At 36.6% G+C, this 27,652-nt stretch overlaps 1 protein-coding gene across 12 annotated transcripts in view; it reads right to left on the bottom strand.

Moving 5' to 3' along the window:
• DMD (dystrophin) overlaps positions 1 to 27,652 on the bottom strand; it is a 1,013,774-nt gene that overhangs the window by 107,598 nt on the left and 878,524 nt on the right. For all 12 annotated transcript variants that reach the window (XM_027688940.1, XM_027688937.1, XM_027688948.1 and 9 more), the window contains 2 exons: positions 18,894 to 18,972; positions 6,350 to 6,410 (listed from right to left, as the gene is read on the bottom strand). In XM_027688940.1, coding sequence (XP_027544741.1) covers positions 6,350 to 6,410; positions 18,894 to 18,972 — 140 coding nt within the window. The remainder of the gene's footprint in view (positions 1 to 6,349; positions 6,411 to 18,893; positions 18,973 to 27,652) is intronic.

The raw sequence follows: 27,652 nt of genomic DNA on the forward strand, positions 1-27,652 counted from the left end.
CCTTGAGTGCTCTTGCTCAATCAGCAGGAACACATCTGTTTGTAACCTCTGCTTTCATTTTAAAGGTAGTTAAAGGCTCAGGATTTCTCATTTATTTACACTGTGAGTTTAAATTTTTGTGACAAGTTTTGGAACCAAGGCTTCACAACCCTACAAATCATAAAGAAAAACTCTGCACTTGGACAAGCCTCCAAGAAATATCATTTAGGTTTTGAGGCTAGGCAGCATTAGAATTTACATCACATAAAGGCAGACTGAAAAGTATTATACTTTTTCTTTCCTTCACAGTATTTCAATTTTCCTATGGAGAGTTCAGAACTGAAAGATGGGAAAAAATCATAATAGCTATGCTTTTAAGAAGCCAAAATAATACCTTTTTGGTACTTGGTAGATAGGTTAACACATGGTTGTTCATACATATGGTTGTTCACAGCTTCACTCACTACATATACATAATCATACATTATTTATTTATGGCTCTCCACATCTCTCTCTGCTCTGTCTGACAGATATTTCCTACTTTCTTTTGTGTCTTGTACTTATCTACATTCTGCAGAAGAAACAATTAACCCAAGTGATTTTCCCAGAACAGCATCTCTTAGCTTTATTTTATCTTGGCAGAATTTAATTCAGATACATTAATTTATCCTGTCTCTAAGTTGAACAAAAGTAAAAGAATCATGGCTTTGATCTGTTTGCTTTTACAATGAAAACTCAGGGCTCTTAGCTTTCTTTTTTTGTGTGTGTGTGTTGAAATTCTGCATGGTTAAACAACAATTAAAAGAGAGATTAAAAAATAAGACAACAAAGAAGAATGTTTATAGAAACTGGCCTGTTAGATCTCCAGTGTGAAGTAGGGAAAGACTGCAGGATCTAAAACTAGCAAAAATATATATCACAAGCTGATACATTAACTTCAAGTCAAGTATTCTTATAGGAAATGACAATGTGGAAGAGAGTAAGCAAGTGGAGATGCACTCTCCTTGGAGTTAGCTCACTGCATAGCTAATTTATATAGATAGGCTCACATGGATCTTCTCAAGGAGTCAAAGCTCTGCTCCTGAGAATCCAGCTTTGTCCTCAGCAGGACAAAGTTCAGTGAACTGCTATAATCTGTATAAGAAAATAAGCTTGGCTGGGAAATAAGTTGGAACGCTTCCTTTGTGGGAAGCACTGAGATGAAAGACTACTGTATTTTTGCAGAAGCATTTTAAATCCTTCAAAAGAATGGGCACAGCAAGAGGGTAAGAAGACAGACACTATTAACTGGCAAGTCAGATACACGGAGAGAGAATAATGTCAAAGATTAGTACAAATATAGAAGTCACACCTACTAAGTTTCAGCACATCACGGTGGCAGGACTACAGAATTTTATCTTTTAGAGAGAAAGTATGTTGCAGACTTCCATCCAACTCCTCCTCCTTAAACCAAGGAAACTGAGTAATGGACAAGTTTGCAGAGCACAGTATAAGCCATACACAAAAGAGAGGCAAACATGGTTCACAGGACAGATACTTAACGTCCCCTTGTGCCATAGGAGCACAGACACTGCAGAGGGATGAGGTTGTACAGCAGGACCAAACACTTCTGTTGGTATTGCAAAATGGAAAGCAGACATTTCATTTTGTTATCTGTCACTGCTTTGAAGCAGCTTCTCTATCTGTTCGACTGGAAGATAAGAATATGCGTGTGCATGCATGCAGACGTGAGATCCCTTTCATCATGGGGGGGGGGAGTGCTGCTAAAATGTGATCTAACTTGAATTACAATGTTAAAATCTGCAGCCTCTCTACCTTTAGTATCTGTCTTTTTTAGAATTTGAGACTTTTTTTAATCTTTTCACGCATATTCAGTAATCTTTGAGGTGTGTATTTTTTCCATTTGCTTTTCAGATTTCTAAGGTAATTACCTGTTTTGTCTTCTAAAAACTTAAATTTAGAAATTTTAATGAATACTTAAAACATTATTAGAGAGTGCAGACATGTCTGTGCCTGCTTCCGCCTTCCCATTTTCTGGGTTGCACTGCAGAAAGAGTAGGATTAAGGTCTTCAAAGAACAGGACTGATTAAACTGAAAACTATTTTCTTTTATAGTCTTCTCCTTTTGTAATCTAATAAAACCTATAAATTCTGTACTAGACACAGGGAATATATCAAGGAATAAAAGATCAAAAAGAAAATGGTTGGATAAAATGTTATTTTTGAGCAATTTTACATGTTTTATCTCAGAGGCAAAACAGGGGTATTTAACTCAGTAACACCTTGTGGTCTTGGGCAAGTGCTCAGTGCCCAGGCAGCAATGTCCACTTGCTGCTTGGGAAGCCAGGATACTTCTGCTGTCCTGGAACACAAAAATTAGATTTCCTCAGTTTGCTGGGGAAGAGAGAAGTGGGGCTGAAATTCTGGCCTAGCTTGTTATCTCCATAAGGAGGGAAGTACATGAAAGGGTGATCCATCAGAATGCTGCAAAGGCCGTTAAAAGGCAGTTTTCGTGAGGCTGACACTAGGCCAAGAAACTACCAAATGGCAGGGACTGGGAACAACTGAAACAGGTTGTACACTGTCGATAATTATATTTTCCATGGCAATGATGCCTCCACCAATCCAATTTGAAAGAAACCCCAACCAGCTGGTGTGAATAAGCTCAAGAAGGAATTATTGAAGTGATAGCTTTAGAGGCAACTAGTTGCTACAGATTAATCAGCAGTATACAAATGAAATTTTAACCAGGAAAATCACAAGTCTTAAAGATATCTAGCCATAAATAAACATCGCTGCTGAAGATTTAGCACTAAGCACTGCCTGATTTATGGATTATTGGGTGTAATGTCATTGCAAATGTGAAAGTGATGAGAGAAAACAGTTAAGCATCAAGGGAAAAGCAGATAAAATGAAAGACAGTAAAATGTGTAGCAAATCTGGTTAATGAAGGGGGTTAAGACCAATATTCTGCAGCTTCTTAGTCTTCATGAAGTTCTTTTAGAGAATTAACAACTGGTTGAAAAGTAATAGGTCAAAGATTAGAGAAAGAATATGCTGCTTTTAAAGGACAAAATGGAATAGAAAACAGTTTAGTTGTTTGTAAATATGAAATATGAGTGATGAGAAAGAATGTAAAGAAAAATGACTGAGGACAGCTGGAGAAGTCAATAGATGTAACAGCTCACTAAGACTCATGAAAATTTGACTGCTTTGTTTTGCATCTCAAGAACAGCAAGTTTTTCTATCAAGGATGTGGCTAAATTTAAACTTACATTAAACTAGTAACATATGACAGACGCACTTGACCCCTTAACCAAACTAGCAATAGTTTGGTACAGGCTCCAAAGGAAATAAGGGCCTGAGCTGCAGCCAGGCCAAGAATTCCTCTAAAAGGGCAGAGTGACCCAGTGAGCATCGATGCACGTGAGCTTGAAACGTGGATTGTACCATTAATGCGTGAATAGCAGGTGGCTTTTCCAAGACTCATTTATCAAAGAACAAAGAAAGTTGTGGGTACAAGGAGCCTCATGCATACCCTTCCAACTATATTAAATTTGACTATGAGTCAACCTCTTTATCCCAGAACTTTGAAAACCTAAAGGAGTGATATGGTTTGAAGCTGGCTCCCTGCAAAGTCCCCAAACCTCACCACAAGACTCCCCCTCCCAAACCAAGGGAGAAGAGGGAAAAAAAACCCAAGAGAACCAAAACGAGAGAGAGACAGCTAAAGCAATATATATATAAATATATTTACACTTATATTACATTTATATACAATTGAAATATATGTACAATTTCCAAAGGAAAAGAGAAAGGGAAGGAGGGAAGGGAAAAAAAGGAACAAAACCAAAATAAAATATATACGATCACTAGCCCAAGATTTAGCAACTAAAAGAATTAGCAAAAGAATATTTTACTACTCTCCTTGGGACAATAGAAAGTCACGCTGGAGTGACCGCTGGCAACCTCTGTCTCCCAAGGTCAGCAAGGCCTTACCAGGCCTTACTCCCCAACCCGACAGACTCAACAACAGGGAAACCCGCACCTCCAAAGCTGCCGGAAGGAAAGAGGGGCAAAGGTCTTTCCTCCTTTCTTCTTATACCCTGGCTTACGTAAAAATCATAGGGAATACTGGGTAAATCTGGACACTTCCTTGGTTACAAACTGGTCACCAAGGAAGGACTAGACTAAACTGCCACATGGAGCCTCCTCCGAGCTCTCCCTGCAAGGCAACGTGGCTGCATGGTGGTGATCTCCCTTTGCTCTGGGACAACTCTCAAGGTTGTTCCTTGAGGCAGAGACCTTTCTATAAACAACTGATCTTTGGATGACTCCAGCTCAAATTCTCTCTAAATTACAACTGGACTGCACACCAGCAACTGTCCCCTTGAGCTGCGATCCCTCTCAAGGATTGAGATTCCTTACCTGACACCAAGAAATCCTTCCTTACCAAGGTGGAGAGACCCATTATTTACAATAGATCCTCAATAAGGGCTGATATAGCATGCTAAACCAACACTGATGAAATCCATGTAGTTAATTCCTTTAAACATACACCATTGTCCAAGTCTGAGACTAAGACTGGACCTAGCCACAGCTAAGCTCCATCAGGAGCTTAGAAAACAAGAGGGTCTTCTCCCAAACTCGTGACCCAACAGGAGGGTTTACCTCACCCTTTGGCATCTTCGGTCTGTATGTAAATCATTTGAAATAGATTTGAACTCGATTTTCCTTTGTATGTTTCATCCCTGTAGGAAGTAACAGAGCGGACCTTGCCAGTGAACTTTATTAAGCTATGCTTTTATAAACCCACTTTTGTTAATATCTCTGACAGTGATTCTTTAAGCGATCTCAATCACTGATTTGTGACAAACCAGCATAGTTGGCAGGATCCTAAATAAGGATGCATGACTTCTTAATGCTACAATTGTTATGGTTATTAAAATATTTTCTAAGGTGAACAAAATAAAATAAATATATTCTTTGGAATTTGTAAATGGCCTAGTACAGAAGACTAAAAAGTATTAAGGAGTAAGCAAGACCAGCACTGACTATTTTTGCACAGAGTCAACAGTTACCCTTGGCTGCTGGATGTGAGTAGCACCAAGAGAGATGGGAAGCAAGGCATGAAATGCATCTTGTGCCAACATTAAGAATTGACAAGGCACTTCACCCCATAACGTCAAGTCATGCCATGTGAAAGAGTAAAAGGGGATCTTTTCCTTCATATTAGTGTCATAAACTGACTCTCACATGCCAGACCAACAACTTGCTTTCCAGCATGTCTCTGGTAGATTGCCTCTCCTTCTTGATTGAGCTTTCCAGCTTCCTTGTGACTGTTTCATTATTCATAGCCAAATGCAAACACCCGAAAAATTACAAATTTAACGCGAGGGTAAACCAGGCAGGTACAACTGTACCTCTGAACTGCACTACAGACTTAGTTGCCTTCATGCATAACTCAAATGCTTGTTCTAAAGCTGCTGTAGAAGTTCACCCTGTTGTGAAAGTTGCAACTGAAGTGCCATTGCAACTAACTGCAACCAGATGGCTTCAGTGACACCAGCTGAGTTTGAAAACTGTCTAGGGAATATAAGGAAGAATCAGGTAAAAATGTGTATTATGTGTATTAAACAATACCCATGTTTCTGTTACTTGCATTACCACCTTTATAGCAGGTATTGCATCACCTCTTTCCTTCAGAAGTTATATAAGTAGTTCAAGGCATATTAGAGGTAAAGAACTCAAAAGAAAAGAAAAAAATGTATTAAAAGATCTTTGTTGTTGTTTTTGTGTGGTGAATCTGTTTAGGGCACAAGAAGCAGGTGTTTCCATGTTGTTGATTTTTAAAAAAAATTCTACTCATTTTTTGTGCAGGCACATCTCTCAAAGCAAACTAATTTAATTTGGGAACTAAACTAAAAAAGATTAGTCTGTAGGGACTAATTTCCCATGTCATTCCCCAGCTATGGACTTTACCAAGTACTGCCCCTAAAGCAATTCTTAGTATTGAGTACGTGCATTGCTAGGTAAAAAACTCCTAGTGTATCACATTTTGCAAAACCTGCCATACATACTGTTCAGTGGGCAATGGCACAAATCAAACTACAATCCAGATACCCTGAAGCTTTACTTCATTTGCAGGTGATTTACAGTAGCATAAACCCAAACAACTTACAAATCAATGCATCCTACAGTGTTTTTAAATAACTAGGACACTTTTATGAAATGTATAGCATGCTTTACTCCTTTTTGTCCTTCCCATTGAGGCACTATAGGAGCAGTTCACAATAATCTGAGAAAATTACTAAATATCCTCTTAAATAAGAAATGTAAATAGCTGGAATGAATTACTATTTATACTCACTTGATATAATACGGCACTTTGTTTGGTGAGATTGCCCTCTCCCAGGGGCCTTGGACAGAAGCTGTTAACAACAAACAAACATACAAATAAATAAATAACTGCACACATACATGCATACATAGAAACATACCTAGGAGAGAAACATGGAGGTCAAACAGGAAAGACAACGTTAATCTCTAGAATTACAATTTTACACTCGGCCACGTTGATACAGGTCTGTTTGCTCAGTTGCCCGTGAAGACAGGAAGGATTAACCTACTGTTCAGAAATTTCTGTCCTAATCTGAGAGAAATTGAACTCATTCAGCTGCAAAGATAAATATAAAAACCCCTCCTTGACAGTTAAGCTTTCAGAACAGATACGAAGCAGAGAAAGCAACCTCTCTTTCTGGCATGTTCTTTTATAGTGTTCCTCCTGCTAATGTGTTTGACTGGGATTTGTTCTATTTCTTTCCTTGTGTGGTCAGCACTTTCCCTCTTTATATGAACAGAATTATGCTCTTGTTTACATTTTATGTTGCACGAAGTTACACTGAGAGACCATCTAAGTATTTTGTTTATTCTCTTGTTGACTTGTTCTAATTGGTAAACACTTTTATTTTTATTTCTCCACATTACTAATTGTGCTTATTGCCTTCCAATAACAGCAAATAATGGAAAAAAATGACAGTGTGATCACAACAAATAGAGAGGAAATTACATTACTCACTCTTGTCTATCACAGTGTTAAATGTCAACATCAACTTACAGCATAATGAAAATATTTTGTAACAAAGGTTTTATAAAGCTCATTGTGGCAAAACAATCATAAAATATTTTTTATTAGAGGTTTTATTAGAGCCAGAGATAATTTATAGTTTAGGTCATAATCAAGAGGTGGTTTTTTTATTAGGAGTTTTTTGTCTGTCAAAAGCAGTAGCAACAAGAATTTTCTTTAATATAACGATTAAAACAGAAAACATATGAAAAGTGATGTAGTGGAGGAAAAAAAAAGCCTGTTTGTTTCACCCAGTGTAACCCTTCTTTTTAGTGACCCCTACTGTTCACAAAGGAAAGTAATTGTTACTAAGACAACTAGTAATCAGCTGCTTGACCATTTGGGTCTATTTTCTTTCCCTCTCTTATTCAAAATGGATACTTTAAAAACACCACTCCCAAACTGCAGGTACTTTAACAGTCAACAAATCACAATCCATACAAATAATAACTCCCTATATACACATTTCATATATTTTGTACCAGATTCACAGAAGTCAGTCTGCAGAATGAAGCATAGTGCCCCTCCCTTGTCCACATACTTGAGTGTGGGCAACAAGAGTTGGAGGAAAGAGATGAAACATGCTTAGAAAAATGGCTGTATAGGGAAATCTTGCTATTTTTTTAGAGCTGCATGCACATAAATTGTGAAGAAGGGCTGGAGGGAGGCTGAGGATTCCACAGAGGGGAGACAAATCAGAAAGCAGCAGGAGGGAAACTGTTGCCATTCTAGACGGTCAGAAGAGGAGAAGGGAAAGCTACTAGGAACAGGGTACAGGCTGGGAAGAGGGTGAATGGGTTTCACATACATTTTGGACTATAGTAAGAAGCTAGGGAAAGGAAGGAATATGTTTGGAAGAAATAGAATCATAGAATGGTTTGGGTTGGAAAGGACCCTTAAGATCATCTAGTTCTGACCTCTCCACCATGGGCTGGGAACCTTTCACTAGACCAGGTTACTTAGAGCCCCATCCAGCCTGATCTTGAACACCTCCAGGGATGGGGAGTCCACAATCTCTCTGGACAACCTTCCAGTGCCTCACCATTCTTACAGCAAAGAATTTCTTCTTAATACCTACCCTCCTTCAGCTTAAGGCCATTCCCCTTTGTCCCATCACTACATGCCCTCGTGAAAAGTCTACCTCCATAAATATGATAATACTGTTTCAGAGTACTGGTGGCCAAGGAGTTCTGAAAATTCTACCTCAGCATCTCTGCAGGTCCTGCTGTCTTCAACTTCCAACCAGCCACCTGTAGCTAAGCTGAGTGTCATTGCTTTCCTATTATTTACATTTACACAGATTTGCATCCTTAAAAAAAGTAAAATTAAAATTCAAAGGTATGAACCATGAGAACCAGTAACTCTCAAAATGTGCAAGAGACAATTTTAATTATGGTGTTAGATCTCCTGGAAAACTAGCACACTGCCCTCCCATTGAAGTCTGCATCATGGCCCACAAAGGCAAGAGCATAGCTGTATGCATTTTAAAATACAAACACTCAAATATACACTTAATTTATACATGATCAAATATTCCTTCTTGGACCAGGCGCTGCCATTTTGTTCAATGTTTCCAGACTGCACACTGAGGACCTGTGAAGGCCAAGGCTGCCGTCCATCGAGCTGCAGCTGCTCGGTTTCTGTGTACTGTTGTAGCCTCAAATGATGTAAAGATACAATCTGTTATGTCACTTATAGGAATGCAAACATTATAAAAAATAGAATATTATGTAATGTCTTGATGTTAAATACCTTAAAGTAAGGGAGTATGTCCTACATTTAACCCTATTTTCAGGTTCATACAAAATTCTTAAACATGATGATAAATTATTTTTTCTACTTGTGAAATCATAAACTGCCGTAAATGCAATTTTGGTGACTGATCCAATATTCTCCATCATCTAGATGGCACTAAGAAACAAAAGCCAAGGAATTAGAGACAGATTACAATTTCATTTTACACTATCAATTACTAGGCGATTTCTTTCCATGTTTTTATTCAGTAATGCTAACCTGTGTGCTAATATGTGGTCCATCACATAGTTTTCAAATGCTTACTCAGTGACAACTGTAAGGTTTCTTACCCATGGGGATTGGTATTGTCTGAGGAATAATTTGAATGAGATTACAGTAAGTTATCATTTTGGAAAATAAAATACCCTTCAGTATTAACTAAGAATTAACCTTTTTATATACTTCTCTCCCAATCTTTAATATTCCCAATGGGAATACTACCAAGCAACAGTTCTCTCCCTTTAAGATTTGTTTTGAATTCAATAACTGAAGGTCAGAATAAATTGCTGTGTGTTTTTCAGAAGATGTACTTCTTCTGTTGCTTCTGAATCAGTCTGGGTAAGAGCTTTCCCGTCATAACTTATTATCACAGAATCTCACATACGTTAGTGTTCTTGATCCATTAGAAGGGGAACAAATACTTTTGCTTTCATGAGAGCTAAGTGCTATAGGAATAACAAACAATTCTGTGATGTTCTGCATAATTGGATTTAGTGTTCCTTCAAGAGATTGCTCTGAAGCTGTCTATAATACACTTTTGGTCTCCTGGATGATTCTAACCTTGCATAAATTTGAGTTGACAAAATATGCAGTACTTTTTACAGCTACACATAGAGAACAATCATTTCATTTTTGGCAGAAGCCCAGAAGCTGAGAACAGCTGTTTCTTATCTTTGGTTATCAATACAGGTTTACTATCCATTACAAAGTTTGTACAGATAAATGGTTAAGACCATAAGTAGTCAGTCTAAAAAGTCTTGCTAGCAAAGGCTGTATGATGCTCTAGTAACCGTGTGTGCTACAGAACTCAAGAAGCAGACATTTCCTGTTTGCTAAGAGTAATTCAAGTGTTTTACTGTTTGAGCTTGCACAGTGTAAGAACCCATTACCATACACTGAGCTACTTTCAATGCTGTTGACTGAAATTAAATACTACAACAAAATATAGGGCATTTTAAGAGTGAATTTAAATTTCCCTATATTTTATTTGCATTTGTATACATTTAAATGGTTATTTATTTCATTTTGGAGTTTTTCATTCTGTACATGTGCTAACTGCTGAGACTTGTTTTGCCCATGAACACAGTTCCTGACGGTAAGCCTGCATCCTTACTTGTTTGCAGAATGTATAATGAAACAGTGGCATGCTGGCTCTCTGAACTTCAGTAGTATTTTAATCTATGCAGGGATCTGAATGAAATATTAAAGAGGACGATAGTATAATTTTTTCCTGTGTTGATACTACAAAAAATAATCTTATAAATATTTCACTTTAGCACTACAAACATAATGAAAAATACATGTACGTTTACCAATAGTAAACTATTTCTCCTTCAGTTATTCAAAGAGTAAATTTAGTATGTCCACATTTAACTGTTACTCTCAGTAATCCTTATTTACATAGTCAGCACACAATTCTGGTCATGCATGAGTGTACATTTTCAGTTCTAAATACAAAGAAAAATCTTTTGACTCTTATTTGTCACTGTGGGGTTTAGGACAGAAACCACAAAGAAGCAGTGCATAGTGCCCATACACAGTTACATACAACCTCTCAATTATTTTTTGCTTCGGTACAAATTTCTTATATTTATTATATGTGCCTTTCAGTGTCATAGTAGTTAAAACTAAGCTCATTTTTACATTCACATTACCCTGCTTGGTGGCCACAGCATCTGTAACTCAGCAAGGTGCTTAATTATATTTCACATTTTAAAGATAACAATTCTCTAGAATTATTCAGCCTAGAAACTCTACCTGCATGACTTACATTGTTCCACCTAGCACTATCATCATTAATATCTTAATACAAACAGAGACAGGAAATTATTTATTCACATAAAGTTTGTTTTGATACCAATATATTTCACTACAGCAAGGTAAGGAGTTGGTGACTTCAGATAAAGGTAGGAAGGGAGAAAGAAATGATAAGACTATCTTTGCATCTGGAAAGACTCTGATTCCCCAAGAATCAGAACTTCACATCTGTGTAAGCTACCTTAAGTTTTCAAAGAAGATGCATTGAGTACTATATTTCAATTATTTTCAAATTACACCATTGTAAATTAAAAACTACTGCTCTCCACAGACTATAAGGAGCTCATGCTTCTCCTCCTTAGAGAACATGCTAAAGCAATGTTTCCCCAACTTAATCAGTTCATGATACGCACTGGCAGGATGCCATCTCCAAAACGTATGCCTGCGTGACAGTGGCACAATAGTAGTGTTTGCATAATCTACAGGTTCTTCAAGATCCTTTGCAACAAATGTCAGTATACATCTCTAAAAGATGGGTTTTTTTACCCCAGATGTGTAGAGAATTGATTTCTAAATTATGTGCATCTATTATTGTACTAGGTGAGACTGATGAACAATCAGACTGTGTTGTGGAGCACCGAGGTCTATCTAAGATTGCACCACAGAACTGAGAAACTGATGTCAGGAGCAGCAACATCAATCAAAATCTGCCTTTCATAAGGACTACACAGCATGGGGTCTACTCTGCTCCTCACTGCACATGAGGATGGACTCAGGGGCATTTTGAAGATAGAAGGCCCCTTCTCAGCTTGTATTCTGCTGTTCTTAAGCCCATGTAAACACTCACTACTTCCCTGGAATGCCAGCAGCATCATCTGTTGCTGTAGCACACATGCAGACATTTACTGAACACACCATTTTTAGAGCACTTCTAACCAATTTGAAGAAAGGATTATTAGCATTAAAAAGCTCAGCACCTGATCAGGGCCAATTACAACAGTCATTTTACAAGAGTTATAAAAGAGGCCTTTCCATCTTGCATTTCCTACTGGAATCTTTATGGCCAACATCAGATTTATCACCTGCAGCTTAGGGTCAACATTATACGATAAAATCTAAATAATGAACACCCTTAATCATGAATAGTGTTTCCAGAAGTTTCCAAATGTCACTTTTAACAGGAAATATACAATCCATCTAATGCTCATTTTCTTAAATGTCACAGTACTGTAAAATGGTAAAAATACAAACATCTACTTGTTTAGTAATAGAATACTACATGAAATACAGTAAAATGATAGAGTCTACAACGATCCACATACCCAAAGTTACAGGTACTTCATATTGCTAGCTTCTGTTACACTCTTATGCTCTTAAAAATGAGATCTCTAAAACTGATTGATCAAATGAGGTCATAAAAGGGCCTAATCAAATTGGTGGCGATTTTTGCTAAATTAAATTAGAGAAATAGAAAAATAAATCTTTGGTAAATATTCCGTGTCTTACATAGCAAGATATAACAGAAATTTTTTAGCATACATATATAGAATATGCCTATTGTATTCCAGTCCTGGAGCCTGAGGAAAGAGGAATGTCCTAAACTGAACACAACATACAACTCATGACAACATGGACATATCGTTGAATTCATCAGAGTTAAACCTGGCAGTGTGAAAAAATGAAGTAGTTTTCCTTTAGATTCACAGATCAAATATTACTCCAAAAAGAGTATAAAATATTTTGGGGAAAAATCTGCCTTAGCAACATACTAATTCAGAGAGTGGACAAAACTATAATAGGCAATAAACCATCTTTTGACTCTTATGCTCATTAAGATTAAAAAATAATATTTGATTACTTGCAAATTATTTAGCATTGCAGAATATAGGATATCCTGCTAACCAAGGATAAATTAGAGAAATTAATTAGGCTGCCATAAAAAAAATAAGATAGCATTTTTCCTAATCATTCCTTCCCAAAAAACCCTCTCTGCTTTAAAATAAATACCACACAGCATTTTTAAATCGATGACAAATGAAAACCAAGAGGGCAAGGAAGAGATTTAGAATGGATTATTTTTAACTACTATTCTAAGATATTTTTGTTGAAAGCCTTTTTTTTCCACAAACACTAGATATTAGTTACAAGGAAAAATTGCTTGCTTCTGGGTGAAGAGAGGGGGAGAATATCATCATTTGAAAACTGACTTTATAATTTTGTTTGTATTCAATGTATTATAGTAGAAAGGGTCACTTAGCACAATAGTGCAGGAAAGAGAAAAATATAAACCTAGAATTCCAAAAATCTTATTTCATTGCGAATTTAAAAAATTTATTAAAATTTATGGAGACATTCTCTGTGGTTTTCCTGAGAATAATACATAATGAAAAAATTAAGGCTCAGAAGAAAATATGGTGATCGTACGACTTCATGACATACTTTCACTGTGATATTAATTCTATTAATTTTATTCCAAAAGTAAGCATAAAGATATTCTTTCAAAATATGTCAATGTTTAATTACTCTAAAAACCTTTAGCTGTCAGGCCAAGGCTAGCACTACCAAAAATTGTAGCTATGGTCATGATATTGTAAATAAGAAAGAAATGGATTGAAGAATTTTTTTCCTAACTTTAAATCTGATTTACTCATCCCAAAAGTCTTGAGGCTGAATTGGTGCCCAGTGGTGGTAGAAATTCACCGTGATAACAACAACGGCAAGACCTGTGAAGTGAATTTTTTGTTGGTACTTTAATAATTTTTCCTTTTTCAGAAGCACATGTAGTCATTTTGCATTTATACAAAAGTTTTCTAGCAATCAGGCTCCTCTAGCTAATATGACCATACTTAAATGCAATAATAAAATCCCTTTGCTTTCAGAGAGTTCTCAGAGTTAGGCTGTTTTTTTTAGTGACCACTTATCGTCTACCTTTATTCTACTACCTGGTAATATTTTCTATTCAAAACATTGGATGTCGTATCTGAAATTATTAAATCATTTATCCAAAGACACAGATGAATGGACATAATCTTCAATGTTTGCTTGTCAAAAGTGATATCTGAAAGACAATATGACATAATGTATGCAATAAGAAATAAGAGAGAAAGACACAGTTGCTAGCACTGAAAAATAATCTATCAGATGGATGGGTGAAGTGTCTTAAGTCATAGAGCCCTGTCATTTTCAGTCGGATGTCTTAATTAGCAGGACTTGCCCTTTCAAAGACATCTGCCTGTGCAAGAAAGAGCTTCCCTAATCTTTGCTTAGCATAATAATCTAATCACTCACACAGAAGGTGGGAGATGTAAGTACTTGACTTCTCTTCCAGCTTGAAGGAATTCAGACCCACACCTCCAGTTTCTGAGGAGAGTGGCATAAATAACTGAAGGAAAACACAAAGGCACAGAAGAAAAAAAAGCCTGATCTGAACTTTAACAGCTCTGAGCTTATCCTGAGAAAGAGAGACCTAGCTTACAGAGCCCGGTCCCATGACCATATATTTTATTTTTAAGCAACAATTGTCTGATATAAAATGCAGTAGATGCACTCTGATCATGATCTTGCAATACAAACTGTTGGCCCCAGCATTAGTCACCTTTCTGCTTCTGAATGAAAGCTCCTATGGCTGCCTTGTTTCATGTTGAAGTCAGTGCTGTTCTTGCTTACAAGTCCAAAACTGAAAGGCATTGTTAGGTATCTACAGTCAAAATACAGGTCCTAGCACATATTTAGGTGTGTGGATTGACCAGTTTGGTGCTGGTGGATGCAGGTAGCAAAAGCTCGTAGCCTTGGAAATGCAAATCCCAAAATGTTTGGTAGATGCATATCCGCCTGTTACTCTTGCAAACCTTAATGTTCTTTCTGTTCCTCTTATTTTCAGGTTATTCCACACTAACAAAAGTCCATGTTCTCTGAGCTTGGAAAGCAAAAGTAATGCCTGGAATCTTCCAGTCTCAGTCTTAAGTAATTGCTGGTTATATCTTGAGCACTATTTCACGCAGTCACTTCATTGACATGCTATACTTACTAACAGATGGCTCATACTGGGGCTGCACAGTAAATTACAAGGTTTGCTCATGTTTTTAAAAGATGTAATACCTTCTATTTTTCAGCAATCATAAGCAATACACATGAATGAACTATGCCATTAAAACCAGGATTGATAGGAGGCTGGAGAGCACAGCAAATGTTATTAAAACCAATTTTGACATCAATCCTACCTCTCATTTATTGCATCTCAAGAAAAAGTAATAACCACTGTGACAAATATAGGTGGGTCCTCCAACAAGAGACAATGAATCCCATTCTATGTAAGAGGCAGAATCAGAGAAAAATAAAGGTGAAGTCAAAATAGTAAAATTATTCCAGAGGAGTCACTGAGAACTCTGGAGCTGGCATTATGTTTGAAATTTGCAGATACTCTTTTTCACACCTCAATTCCCAAATTAAGCACCATCATCCATGAAAGGATCACAGATTTTTTTAATTACTTTGCTAAATATTTACAAGTTTCTCTTTAATAGAAAGATCTCATTTTTGCTATTTTTTTACACCCTGATTTAGAGAATTCTAATTAAACAGCAAGTCCTTCAAAACAAACAAACTCACTCCAAGAATTCATGATATAATGTCTTGCACATGTAATAACTTTATCAGATATATCTTAACAACTATTGTTGTGAATGCTGGGAGCCTCTGTCCTTGGTAAGGAATGAACTGAGGAGGAGCTGGGACTCTGTGGAGACAGGCAGAGTGAAATGAGTGTGGGGAAACATGAAGAACTGATCAGAAGATCAAAAACTGAGGTGAGAGAGCCCAGTAAAAAATGCAGAATGCATGGAGAGAGGCAAGTTCATGTGCTAGCAGAAAAGTAAGGGCCCATTTTTAAAAGTAAGGGTCACTTTTGCCTCAGATACTTGAGGGCACACCACAGCCTTGGTGGACAGAGACACTAGTGCACACCTTTCCTTTGTCACTATCTTTTTAACTCATAACCAGGAGACATCTGAATTATCCTGTGCAAAAGCACAGATAAACCTGGTCATTTGGAAGATGAAAGAGCAGAAAAAGAACACTGAACTACGTGAAAAGACAATGGAGAAAAATTGTCCCTAAAGTAAAAATGTTACAAAGGAGGAGACATTTTCCCCCCTTTTTCACTCCTTATCTCTCTAGCTCACACCTTCTTTCCAATCTATTTCAGAAACAGCTCTAAGAATAGCCCTTAGAACAGCCTCCAAGTGCTTAAAAGCAGGGACTACCACTTGATTCCTTGCCTGCACAGGGCATGACAAATATGAGGTCCCTGCATCACTCTCCCATTATTTTTGTGCTAGGTTTTCAACAGCCCCATGCAGCTTCTGCTTCAACCAAGCAGAAAAAGACAGATGATGCTATAATTTCTATGTATAAAATAATAACAAACTCATGAAAAAATTACCACAGATTAGTAACTCATATTTATTTCTTTCAGACAGGAGAGAAATGTAATACAGTCACTGATTTTATGTGAGCTTGACTGTAGTACTACCCTTTTTGCAGAACTTAATGGTATATCAACTCTAAATGGACCATTTTTTGTATAAGGATATAAACACAGTTGGGAGCTGAAGATTATCACTTGCACCTTAAGGTGAGCAAGCATGTATGGTAGAGGGAAAGTTGATGTTGACTTAGAGGATGAAATGATTATTACTTCCACATAAACTAGGTATGCAGCAGCCAATAGATTGCTTATTTTCCTTACTGATTATAGTTTGCATTGATCTTATGTGTATCTCAGCTCCTTAGATAAAAATGCTCTGAGTTGAGCTTATAAAATAAAACCAGAAAAATTTCTATGATTCATCTCTTCACTGCTGTTGCTACAGCTAGACTGATCAACTTGGACTCTGTTTGCCATGTACTGAAAGCTCATTTACAAGCCATTAAATTCACCCTCATTTGACCTGCCCAGTTCTGTTTGGCAACTCTTAGGTTTGCCTTGTTCAACCCCAAAAGTACAGCAACAGAAAAATGACTATTGCTAGAGGGCAAAGACTGTGGTTCTCCCTCTCCTGTAGTGCTCTCTCTCCAAGAGATGTGCTTCCATCCGTGTAGGGATGCAGCAGAGGTAGTACATAAAAAGCACGTCAAAGCATGATATTTTCCTCAGGCATAGTAATACTACATGATACTGAGGAACTGGAGGCTTTTGGAATTTGATGCTTATGAAAGATGAGACTGATATGGCAGTTTCAGTGACTGAATACTTATACTTGTGAAAGATTCTGTAGATATTTTCAGAGCTTCAAATACCTAACTTTCGCAGGCATGGGTAAGAATACGTATTTGCACATACAACTAAGAGAGAGAGAACAAGCAAACAAACAGACACACGTGTCCATTTTTCTCAGTGATTTGACTATTTCCAAATTCAACACATTTTCACCTGCTCCCTTTTCCTAAAGTGATTCTCAAGTGGTGAGAAGTGTCCAGAATGATTTCCACACTTTGCTGGCTCTAGTTAGTTACAAAGAAGAATAACATCTTAGTGTCTCACTAATAGTGGGTGGGCTGAAAAAGGTGATTATCATAACACTGAGCAACTTTTAGACTGATCTAGTTTATCAGTAATAAGGCAGAATGGGTCTAGGACATAACCATCACATAAATTGCCTGGCTGCGCTCAACACCAGCACAGAGAACAAGGACATGCTGTTTGGTGTGATAATGTAGTGCAGGTCACTCTAGTCTCTTCCAGGCTTGTATAATTTAGCCTACAAATTTATTCTTTCATCAGGAATACACTGTGGGTTATAAGAAAAACAGGCATCTGTTTACATATTGCATTCATGTCACATACCCATAACAACTTTCACACATTCAATCTCGACAGGTCTGAATTTGCAGTTATATATAGTGAGTTGACAAATTACTCCCAGTGGTTAAGAGTTAAATAAAAGAGATTTTGAAAAAAGTACAAAAATAGGGCTCATTTCTTCATAGGATCATAATTTGATAAAACAACATGCAGGGTTGAATCAGCCTGCATTATTCTTATATGGCACAACATTCATTCTGGTTTTGAATTTGCAGTTCATCCCGCTGAGACTTTTCAGTTTCCCATTGAGATTTTCAGTGGAAAAATGGTTAACCTATTAAAATTACAATGCAGTATCAGCTGAAGAAAAGTTTGTCCTCTATCCCACTGTGAATGTAGCTGTGCAATAATAGTAACATCTATTTCTGATGTCTGGATAACTTGTCCCTCTGCATGTAGGAGACCATTATCCCGTGACTATGTTCTGTTCTCCTGATATAATCTCTTAAATAAAGCTTTACTGTTTACTCTCCTTAATTGAAGTACAATAGAAAAGACATGGCCTCTGAGAAGCTTCACTGTCTTGGAGCTTTGAAGGTGTTTCAATTTGTCTTTCAGTGAACTTCAAAACACCCTTGATAAAAGAATGTGTGTGGAGGTGGAGCAGGAATTTTACTGACAGTTACATTTTATGCAGAGTTGTAAAAAGTTTACTTAGCTGCCATTCTTCTGCCAACTTTCCCTCTCACTGCTCTGCTAAGGTGTCAAATCCTGTAAAATATTTTTCTTGCAGCTTTTATTTTGTCCCTTTTTGGAGCTGAACATTTCTTTGAACAGATAAACCAAATTTGGTTGGGTTTGTTTTTTTGTTTGTTTTTTAATCCCTTCAGGGTTAAAATCATCAAAAACTCATTTTAATATAATTTTTAATTTGTTAGTTCTAAAAAGGAATTCTCAAACAATGAGGACCAGCCTTGCAGTGACAGCTGTATGGACATAGAGACTTGATACTGGCAGATGTTTTACTTTCACTTTGGATCTGGATTATATGAACTTATATTTAACAGTTCTCTGCACCCAGGAATAAAGAAAAAAAGAAGAAAACCATTACAACACAGTCTAAAATAGAAACTCATAGCAACGATAACCAGCACACGGCTACAAAAGTATCAACTGTGTATGTATGTTGAGCAAGAAAAATGGGAAATTACTCACTGGTAAGAAAATGCTGGGAAGTAGGGCCAAAATCCCTGTGAGCTTCATGCAGTTGTCTGATGCGCTCATCAATGGCCACCTGTTAAGAGAGGAGAAAAAAAAGATTCTTTTCTAAACAAGTAACAAATTATATTCAAATTATAAGATATTATATTCAGATAGTTGTTGTTGTTTTTCATTAGTGAACATTCAATTTAAAATAAGCAAGTTCCTGCAACAATCGTTACCCCTCAGGGTCTGACAGGAATTTAATGTGTCTTATTGGAAGGAAAGGAGTTAAAAAAAGGTTTGGTTTTGGAGGTTTCCCCCACCTCTAACTGATGCTAAAACAAGTTGAAAAGGCTGATAAGTAACAGTATAGCAAATTGGCCTGACTCTATGCCCCGGAACAGAGTATTACTGCTGCTTGCCAATATTGAAGTCAAAACATCCATCTGTTAATACCTTTAAAAAACTACTTCTAAAGTACTTTTGAAAGTATACTAGTATGAATCAGCATGTGAAAAGTAATCTCTTTTAATGTGGACGGGATAACAGAGTGCTGAAATGATATTGACCAAGGAGCTGCTGTTACAAACATTTCTCTGTTTTTTTAATCAGTCAAATCATAGCCCCTTAACCCTTTCCTTGGAACAGCCCTTTGAAGAACATGTTTTTCCTAACATTTTGTTGGGTTGGTGTACTGCATGAAAACAGAGACACGAGTTGTAGAATTGGTTTTATTTTTTTCCCTTGAAAATCCCAGTCAAGTGTTGAGCAAGCACCCAAAAGAGGGTGGTTGTGAAAAGATTCCATAGTGTATGAATGACATCTACCAGCACCTTTACAGCCTATATGCTAAAAGGATGTCATCATAAAGTTAGACCTAAGTATAGGATTAGGTAAAGCAAGAAAAAGTTTGAAAGTAATGATAGAATATTTTTGAAATACATTAAGTAAAAAAACTGATAGGAAGAAGATTCCTTTAATTTAAATATTGCCTGTAAGAAAAAGTGTTCCATCAACACTGGCACAGCAGAAGGTAAGAGCGATTTGTCTAATTGTGAGATACGTAACAAGGAAACAAATAGGTTGTACAAATAAAAAGTAATCCACCTGTTAATAGTTTCAGGGAATTTTTTTGGTTGGTGGTAGGAAGGAATAATTGTATAATGACTTGGCATGATACAGTCAGAAAGGAAAAATAATGATAGGATTGACCAGCCCTTTGATATGATTGTTTGCCAAATAACCCCTAGAGCCCAAAATCTTGTTTAAGTAAGCAACAGGAATTTATCAACTGGACATGATTTCTTTGCTTACAGTTTTAAAACTAACACCATGAGTCCAAATGCCCCTTTCTTTTCTTTCCTCAAGCCATTTTCCAGGTTCTTTTCCTGCAGCTTTCTCCATTTCTATGTCTTCTCCTCTGGCTTCCCATACACAGACACTATCAATGTAATTTTTTGTTAGTCTCCCTTGAGCAGCATCTCTCCACACAGCTCAGCTACAATCACATCCCCATGCAGCCTCTGTTCTTATTTCTACTGTCTCCTTGAATCCAGAATTGCTTCCAGATCAGAATTTATACTGGTAGGTTTAAGGCAGATATGTGCTGGCTTAGTCCTATGACCTGTGCTTTTCCTGTTTAATCTTGCTGAGTGCTCAGCTAGACAAAACTAAGCCTAGGAAGAGGTTGAACTCTGGACAACTTCTGAAACTGTGGGTACAAGAAGGCTGGGTAAAGGACTGTTTAAGCCTAGAGGGTATTGCATGGATAGATGTTCTGTTAAGGGATGCTTCATACTAAGGACTGGCTTTGAGCTTGAGTTTACACCTAATTCACAGTACAGATGTAAACCAGGGAAGTCTGTAAGTGCATAGAAAACCACGACAGGGCTGCTTCTGGTCATCAATGTAATTAGCTTAAGTACCAAAGCATTAACTAATGTGATACTATTTTTAACAATGAAACAGCCTTTCAATGAAGACTAGGAAAATAATCTTAAACATACATAAACACAAGCAAAAAAGCCCCACAACCAACTGGAAGAAATTTTAATGGAATTCCATCGACCTGTTGGAATCCTCTTAAAACTACTTCATAACATACCTATTTTGTCTTTAGCAAATATCAGTTAATAAATTTTCAGTAAGTCAACTAGGATGGCATGCAGAATTTCTAAAGAGAATGAGAGCTCTACAAATGTGCAGTGGGGAGCAATGTTTCATGTAGGAGAATGTCAACAGCCAACTTGCGGTCAGAACACAGTATGGGAATCCTTTGGTACATGTGACCACTGCCAGCACACAGGCCATAAACTTCTATAAGTGTGCTAAAACCGAGAATTTCGATCCCTTCAAAATATCGAGGTGACCTTTGAGCTGCACAAAATTATTAAACTGAAGATTTTTAGCCATATAGGTACATCAGCAAAATGAAATACTTTACACACTTCAGGGTAAACTTTCAAACTGAACAGCTTTGGATGTGAGCCAGGAAATACCTCTGTCTAGAGGCAGATTTTGTCAATACAGAGAAGAATAAAATATTGGGAAATCTTGAGTATTCTTCAGGAAATATCACCTGAGATCACAAAATGTTATTCCATTTGGCTGCCAGGAAATACCACTTACTGATATATTGGCAGACTACCTTTTAGATGCCAAAAGATGAACTCACTGCAGGTGGTAGAGCAAGGAAGATTATTGAAGTCAGTTTCTATTAATTTTACCAAAACTAATATGTAAATGATAAAATAGTAGAAATTGAACCCACAATAACTCAGGTTATGATGAACAATAAAACCCCATCAGAACGATTACTTAGAGTTACAGAAGAATGTGTCTCTGATCCAATAAAATCAGAGTTGTATTCAGCTTTGTGACTTACACCCTAACTACCTGGAGAAGGAGATCATATCCACATTAAGTCTTCATCAACGATTTGTGATTCTTCAGAAAAATTCTCACTGGTATGTAGAATTTTTTCTTATTTTTCAAAAACAAGCCATAGGTAATTCCCAAATTTTAAATTTTGTTTTGTTTTCTTTCAAGTCAAGTGAAATATGTACCTCCAATATAAGCACAAACAGTATCCTATATATTTTTGTATGCTATGCTCTGAACCAAGTGCAGTTTTCCTTATTAATAAAATGATGTGGAAAACTGGAGACCTGTGTGAAAACAGCAAAATTCTCAACCTGATTCAAGCACTCATTTTCCTTGTTTTAAATGGAAGAAAACATACATACTGTTAATGAAGGAATAATTATCTTGTCTGATTTCAGTAGTACCAGCTTAGCCAGAATAAAATGCAAAAAGTAATAATTTTAAAGGTACTATTTATTACCAGCATGTAACATGCAAGATCACAGAAAGGGTGAGGTTTGAAGGGACCACAGCAGATTATCTGGTCCAACCTCCATGGGGTGGGACTATGGACTTGATTTCAGTATCTTTTAGTTAAAACTCTACAGTATTTCTGCACAAGAAATGTTATTAAAAAAAAATCAATAGATGGGTTTCTAAAAAGTCAGGTATTGCTTTATCTGAATCAAGATATGGGAATTTGGTTTAAACAGACCAAAGTATTTTTATATCTGATTTTGACTTAAACACAAACTTCAGAATTTTCTGTAATTGGGATACTTGAACCATCACTTTTCTCCACTGAGGACACATGCTTGAAAAGATGTGCATTTCCATTATTTATTTAATCTAATTTTTTACATAACATTTATCTTCTTTCAATCATAACAAATGAAGGAACCACAGTGGTGCAGTAAACATACTTGAAGCTGAAGATGGTAATATTAAAAATCCTATACTGATTTTAAGTGATATTGACATGGAACAGAAACAGCTTCTGCTACACAAATTAACAATTAAAAAAAAAGTTATTTAAAGTCTTTCTCCTTTAAAGACTTTAGAAACAATTGATGAAACAAGTTCTGTTTCACCTAATTTGGATGTAGACATGGGAACTGAATATATCTATCTATCTATTTAGCTTAGGTTCAGATAAACAAATTATGACAATAACAGAGGCAAACCTATGCCATGTAGTTGTTAAGAATAGTTCGCAAGTACTTTACCTAATGTAGGGGATCAACCTTGACAACATTTTTTATAACAGCTCCATTGAAATCAGAATAAGGATTTGATGGATTTAACTTAGGTCTACTACTAAATTCTGAGTTTTGTTTTTTTGGGTTTTTTTTAAGGGGTTTAGCTCAGAATATTTTTTATAGAAAGCCTTCTTTTGTGTTTATGATCACACTGCAAAGCAGGCCTGGATCAAGAAGGAAAAGTGAGTTGTTTAATTCCCAATATTTTCCATGTTCTCCAGAAGTACTCAACAGTAACTGTTCAGGTGTGCTGGAGTTGCTGAACTACTCAGAAAGATGTGATGCAGGAAGGAGGCACAATCCCCACCCCATCATGTTTTTGAAGTTGTGCCTGCAAATAATGAGTGTCCTTAACAAAGAGCTATAAAAATGGTTGCTGTCAATCCATCAGTCTTATAATCTTGGATGTACAAATTCCACACTGGAGCAACACAATGCTCATCCTAGGTTTAAACTGTGGTTTAATCCTGACCCAATCTTGCCCATAGCTTTGATTTTTAACTGAACAAGTTCAGAGGAGGAAACTATCCCTGGGGTACTTATCTCCCCGGCAGGTGAGCTCTGATCACCAGTTTAAACTGCTCTGCAAAATGAGTGGCTGCAACGCAGCAGAGGTGACTGGTAAAACATCTCTTTGTGTTCAGCACACTTAAGAGAATTCACATTCAATGAACTTGGCCAGGAATTTATTCAAAAGTTTTATTTTTAAACCTTAAATAGTCACCAAAAAAATGGCTCAAGTAGCTGGTGATCACGGGCAGTAAGAAAACATCGGGTAAAAAGGGAATGTTGCAGGGGAATATGTGACTGCCTTCACCCTTGTTAACACTGAGGCAATTCAGAAATAGACTTCTGTGGGTTCCACATTGCAATTCAAAATTCATTCACTTCTCTATCATAGTCCTCTGTTTGGACACACCCCTTTATAAAGCTGAAGAACATGGCATACAACAGCATTAAAGTGCTAGTTATCTATTAAATGCCATGTATTACCCTTCTTGATATATTCAAACAATGTATCTTGCAGAGCTTCTTAAAGAGATCTAGCAGGCAACTGCATTTGGCTTTCCTGGCCAGTGTGAATGTTAACTCCAAAAATGCACACTCCTGAAGAAAAAGAAGCACAGACACCTACAGTTCTTCCTAAATGACACCATAAAACCTCCTCTTTGCTGTACTACAGCACAGGTTAGTTCAGCTGCTGCCATGCTAGTGAAACAGATAAAGAGATGCATTATACATTCATCTCTCTCTGTTTGAAAACATTAAAGACTGTTTCCTGTAAAAAGATTTAATAATTTTCTTCTCAGTCTAATTTCTAAATTGCAATCACATATAATATTTACATTTTTTCTCAAATTATTTTATAAACAAGGAAATAAAGAAGCTTATTGCAGAAACAGGGTTTAAATGAGCATCCCTCAGTCCCTTGTAGTGTGATCAAGTTTCCACAGTTCAAAATAACTGCCAATTTTCTCCTAAGACTAGGCTAGGAAGAGATGTAGGTGCTTCAGAAAAAACAGTGTGAACAGTGAATCAAACCCCATTTTGTTGGTGTGGGTGGATCTCTCTAGAAATATTTTGCCAAGCAAAGCAAGGCAAAAAGTAGCTTTTATTTTTTTCTTTCTGTGTTTGCTCAGCACACTTCATTACATGTCTGCAATTTCTAAATCAAGTTTTATCCTTTCTAGGAAAAAAAAATTGCTCTTTTCATCTTTGATGGTTATGGAAATTAACAGCAGTTCCTACTACACCTATTTCCAAGCCATATCATATTGTCATTGAAAAGACTCAGTGGTGTCTGTGCTATTTCGATAGGGGTTTATTAATACAATAATGGAAAAAATATTTAAATTCTCCCTCTTCCTGGCCCATCATTGCTAGGTCTACTATCATACTAGCCCAATGCTAGATTCAAAGAGAAATTTTTTGTTTTACCCTTAAAAGAAATTGAAACTCTTCCTCACCAGATTTCTCTGAAAGTTCTCACTTCTTAATAAAATATAACCTCTGTAAGCAGATGTTAAAACATTTTTCAATCAACTCAGAACATAACTCTAAATAGGGGAGGAAGAATCAGAAAATTATCTATTTTGTCAAATTACTTCACTTTCTATTTTAAGATCATTGATGGAAAAGTGAGGAGGTCAGGTAGATACTACCTATCCCTTTCAGTGAAGACAGACATTTACATTTGAGCATAACTTCTTTAAATTACTATTTGTTTCAAACACATCAATGACATAAACTCTTCTGAAGTCAGAATAATAACCTTTTTATGAGGGGCATCTAAGGGCACATGCAGCATAATATATATAGACACTAATTACACTAATTGCTAATTGTGCCCCCAATACAGGCAAATTATGTGAATATGTGTGACTAGCAATTTTTACTACTTATTAACATGAGACAGTAGAAATTAAATCACTAGTTTAAAAAAATGCTAAGTGTAAAGAGTTAAGACAACTGTTGAATGGCTGGGATTCCATGGAAAAATGGCAAGAAAAGAAGGAAAGATTAGCAGACTCTCATCAAAACAGCTATATTTAGTGCAGCAGCAAAAAAAATCCTCTTTTTTCCCCCAAAATTTGCTTCACTAAAGGCTGTTCTCACAAAAAGAAAAGGGAAATTTTCTGTATCAGTGTGCATACACACAATACTTATTAAAATAACACTCCTTTAATTTCCCCACCATATTCATAGCATTTCCACAGCCTCCTGACCTTGACTCCAATCAAGGAGCCAATTTGACTGCATATCAAAGGAAACTGGCTTCTACAAGACCCTCTTTAATGTTGCCCAGGAATTCTCCTCCCAAGAGCTGAAAAGCTTCTTTCTTTGCTCTCTCTGACTCAGAGCTGTCAAAGCAGTACGAGAATGTTCTTCACAAATCAATAAACAGGAAGATCTGATCTACTGTACTTCTAATAGCTACTGAATTCAGTCACTCACTGTTCCTTGTATATTAGGAGATAAGAATGGATTTAAATAAGAACACTTTGTGCTCTTAATGAGGAACAGCAGGGGGGAAAAGGCAATTGATAGTCATTGTTCCCAGCTGCTGAAGTTCGAATTTAAGTCTTGGTATTAACTGAATTGAAAAAGTAGCGAAGGACAATTAGTTTTCTGGTGGAAAGTTCTTTAGTCTGAAATATTTTGAGAATGTAAAAATAAACATGAAATGTGCTTATTTTTTGCATTAAAGACAAAATAGGTAAGTGCAATGTTGTTTGCATGCATTTACAGCTGTTACAAAGACTAAATTCAAATTTCTGGGTCATGGTAGGACTGTATGGTTCAGCAGATTTAAATCTGAGTGACTTTATGCAATTCTCCTTTTAGTAAAAAAAAATTTAAAAAATGCTAAAAACTAGTAGAATACATGTATTGTACCTTGACTGCTTTTTTTAATCTTCAGATGAAACAAGAGAGTAAAATGTAATATAAATTCAGGAAACATCTTAAAGCTCTGGGCACAGAGCCTCAGAAAACAGTAAATAAAACAAGGATCTCCTTGGCTTAATATATGTACTGTGAATAACCAGCCATTGCTTCTTAGGCTTTTGTTTTATAATCCTAGATCAGTGCACTGCAGGCTTTGTGTATTTCTATGCCCAGGGAAAGAAAGTTAGGTCTTATGGTTTAAACCACAAAAACATTCAAATTTAGAGATAATAAAACAGTTGCAAAACACCTGTAATCTGAAGAACAAACACCCTGAGGAAACAATTCTCTTATAAAATATTACTTGGTTTGTTTTGGATAAAAGATAGTCTGTCTGAGAGGCCTCACGTTTGACATCCCCACTGCTCCTGTAAAAGCCACCACACAGGCTGGTGGGAGTTCTGCAAGGGCTTTCACGTCTCTGTATGTTCCTCAGTTCTACTCACACATTATTGTTAGATATAAAATATTTTATGAAACTGATATGAGCTGAGCATGAGCTCGGCCTTTTAAAAGTACAAGAAACTGTTGTGCAGCCCTCCATCCTAGATAATTTTCTTAACAAAGCTTTCAAATTCTTGTCTTTCCAGACACATTAATTCCTCTTTAATATTGCCTTTTTTAAAATGCAACTTAATCAGTATCAACTATTATTCTGCCAAATTCCTTGCAGAATTTCATAGTATAGGAAGAAAGTAATTTTACAAATGTTTATATTTAGCAACTATTTTTTTCACAAAGCAGCACAGCACCAACTAAAAAGTATTCAATTTAAAATTTACATTAGCTTCAAAATCAGATAAATAAATAGCCATAGACATCCCTCACTAGATTCCACTCCAAGTGGGCTGTGGCTTGCCTAATCACTCTTGGACAGTGCTTCTATATTCCTTCCAGGTTACCTGTCCATGCTTCCACTTTCTGTATAGTTCCTACTACATATCTGAGTTTTGTAAAGAGCTCCTTGTTCATATATCTGGGACTCCCAGCATTTTTGCCTGACTTCCTGTTACTCAGGATGGACTAATTTGGAGCTTTTAGAAAGTCATCCTTCCATATCAACCAACTTTCTTGGATCTCCCTTCCAAGGGTTTATCCTGTGGGATTCTTCTAAGCAGATCCCTGAAGAGGTTAAAATCTGCTCTCCTGAAGTCCAAGTTGTGGTCTCATGGTCACTGCAGCCAAGACTGTGAGTATGAGGTC

This window comes from Neopelma chrysocephalum, unplaced genomic scaffold, assembly GCF_003984885.1.
Source record: "Neopelma chrysocephalum unplaced genomic scaffold, ASM398488v2 Primary Assembly neopelma1_76, whole genome shotgun sequence".
In the NCBI taxonomy this organism is placed as follows: domain Eukaryota; kingdom Metazoa; phylum Chordata; class Aves; order Passeriformes; family Pipridae; genus Neopelma; species Neopelma chrysocephalum.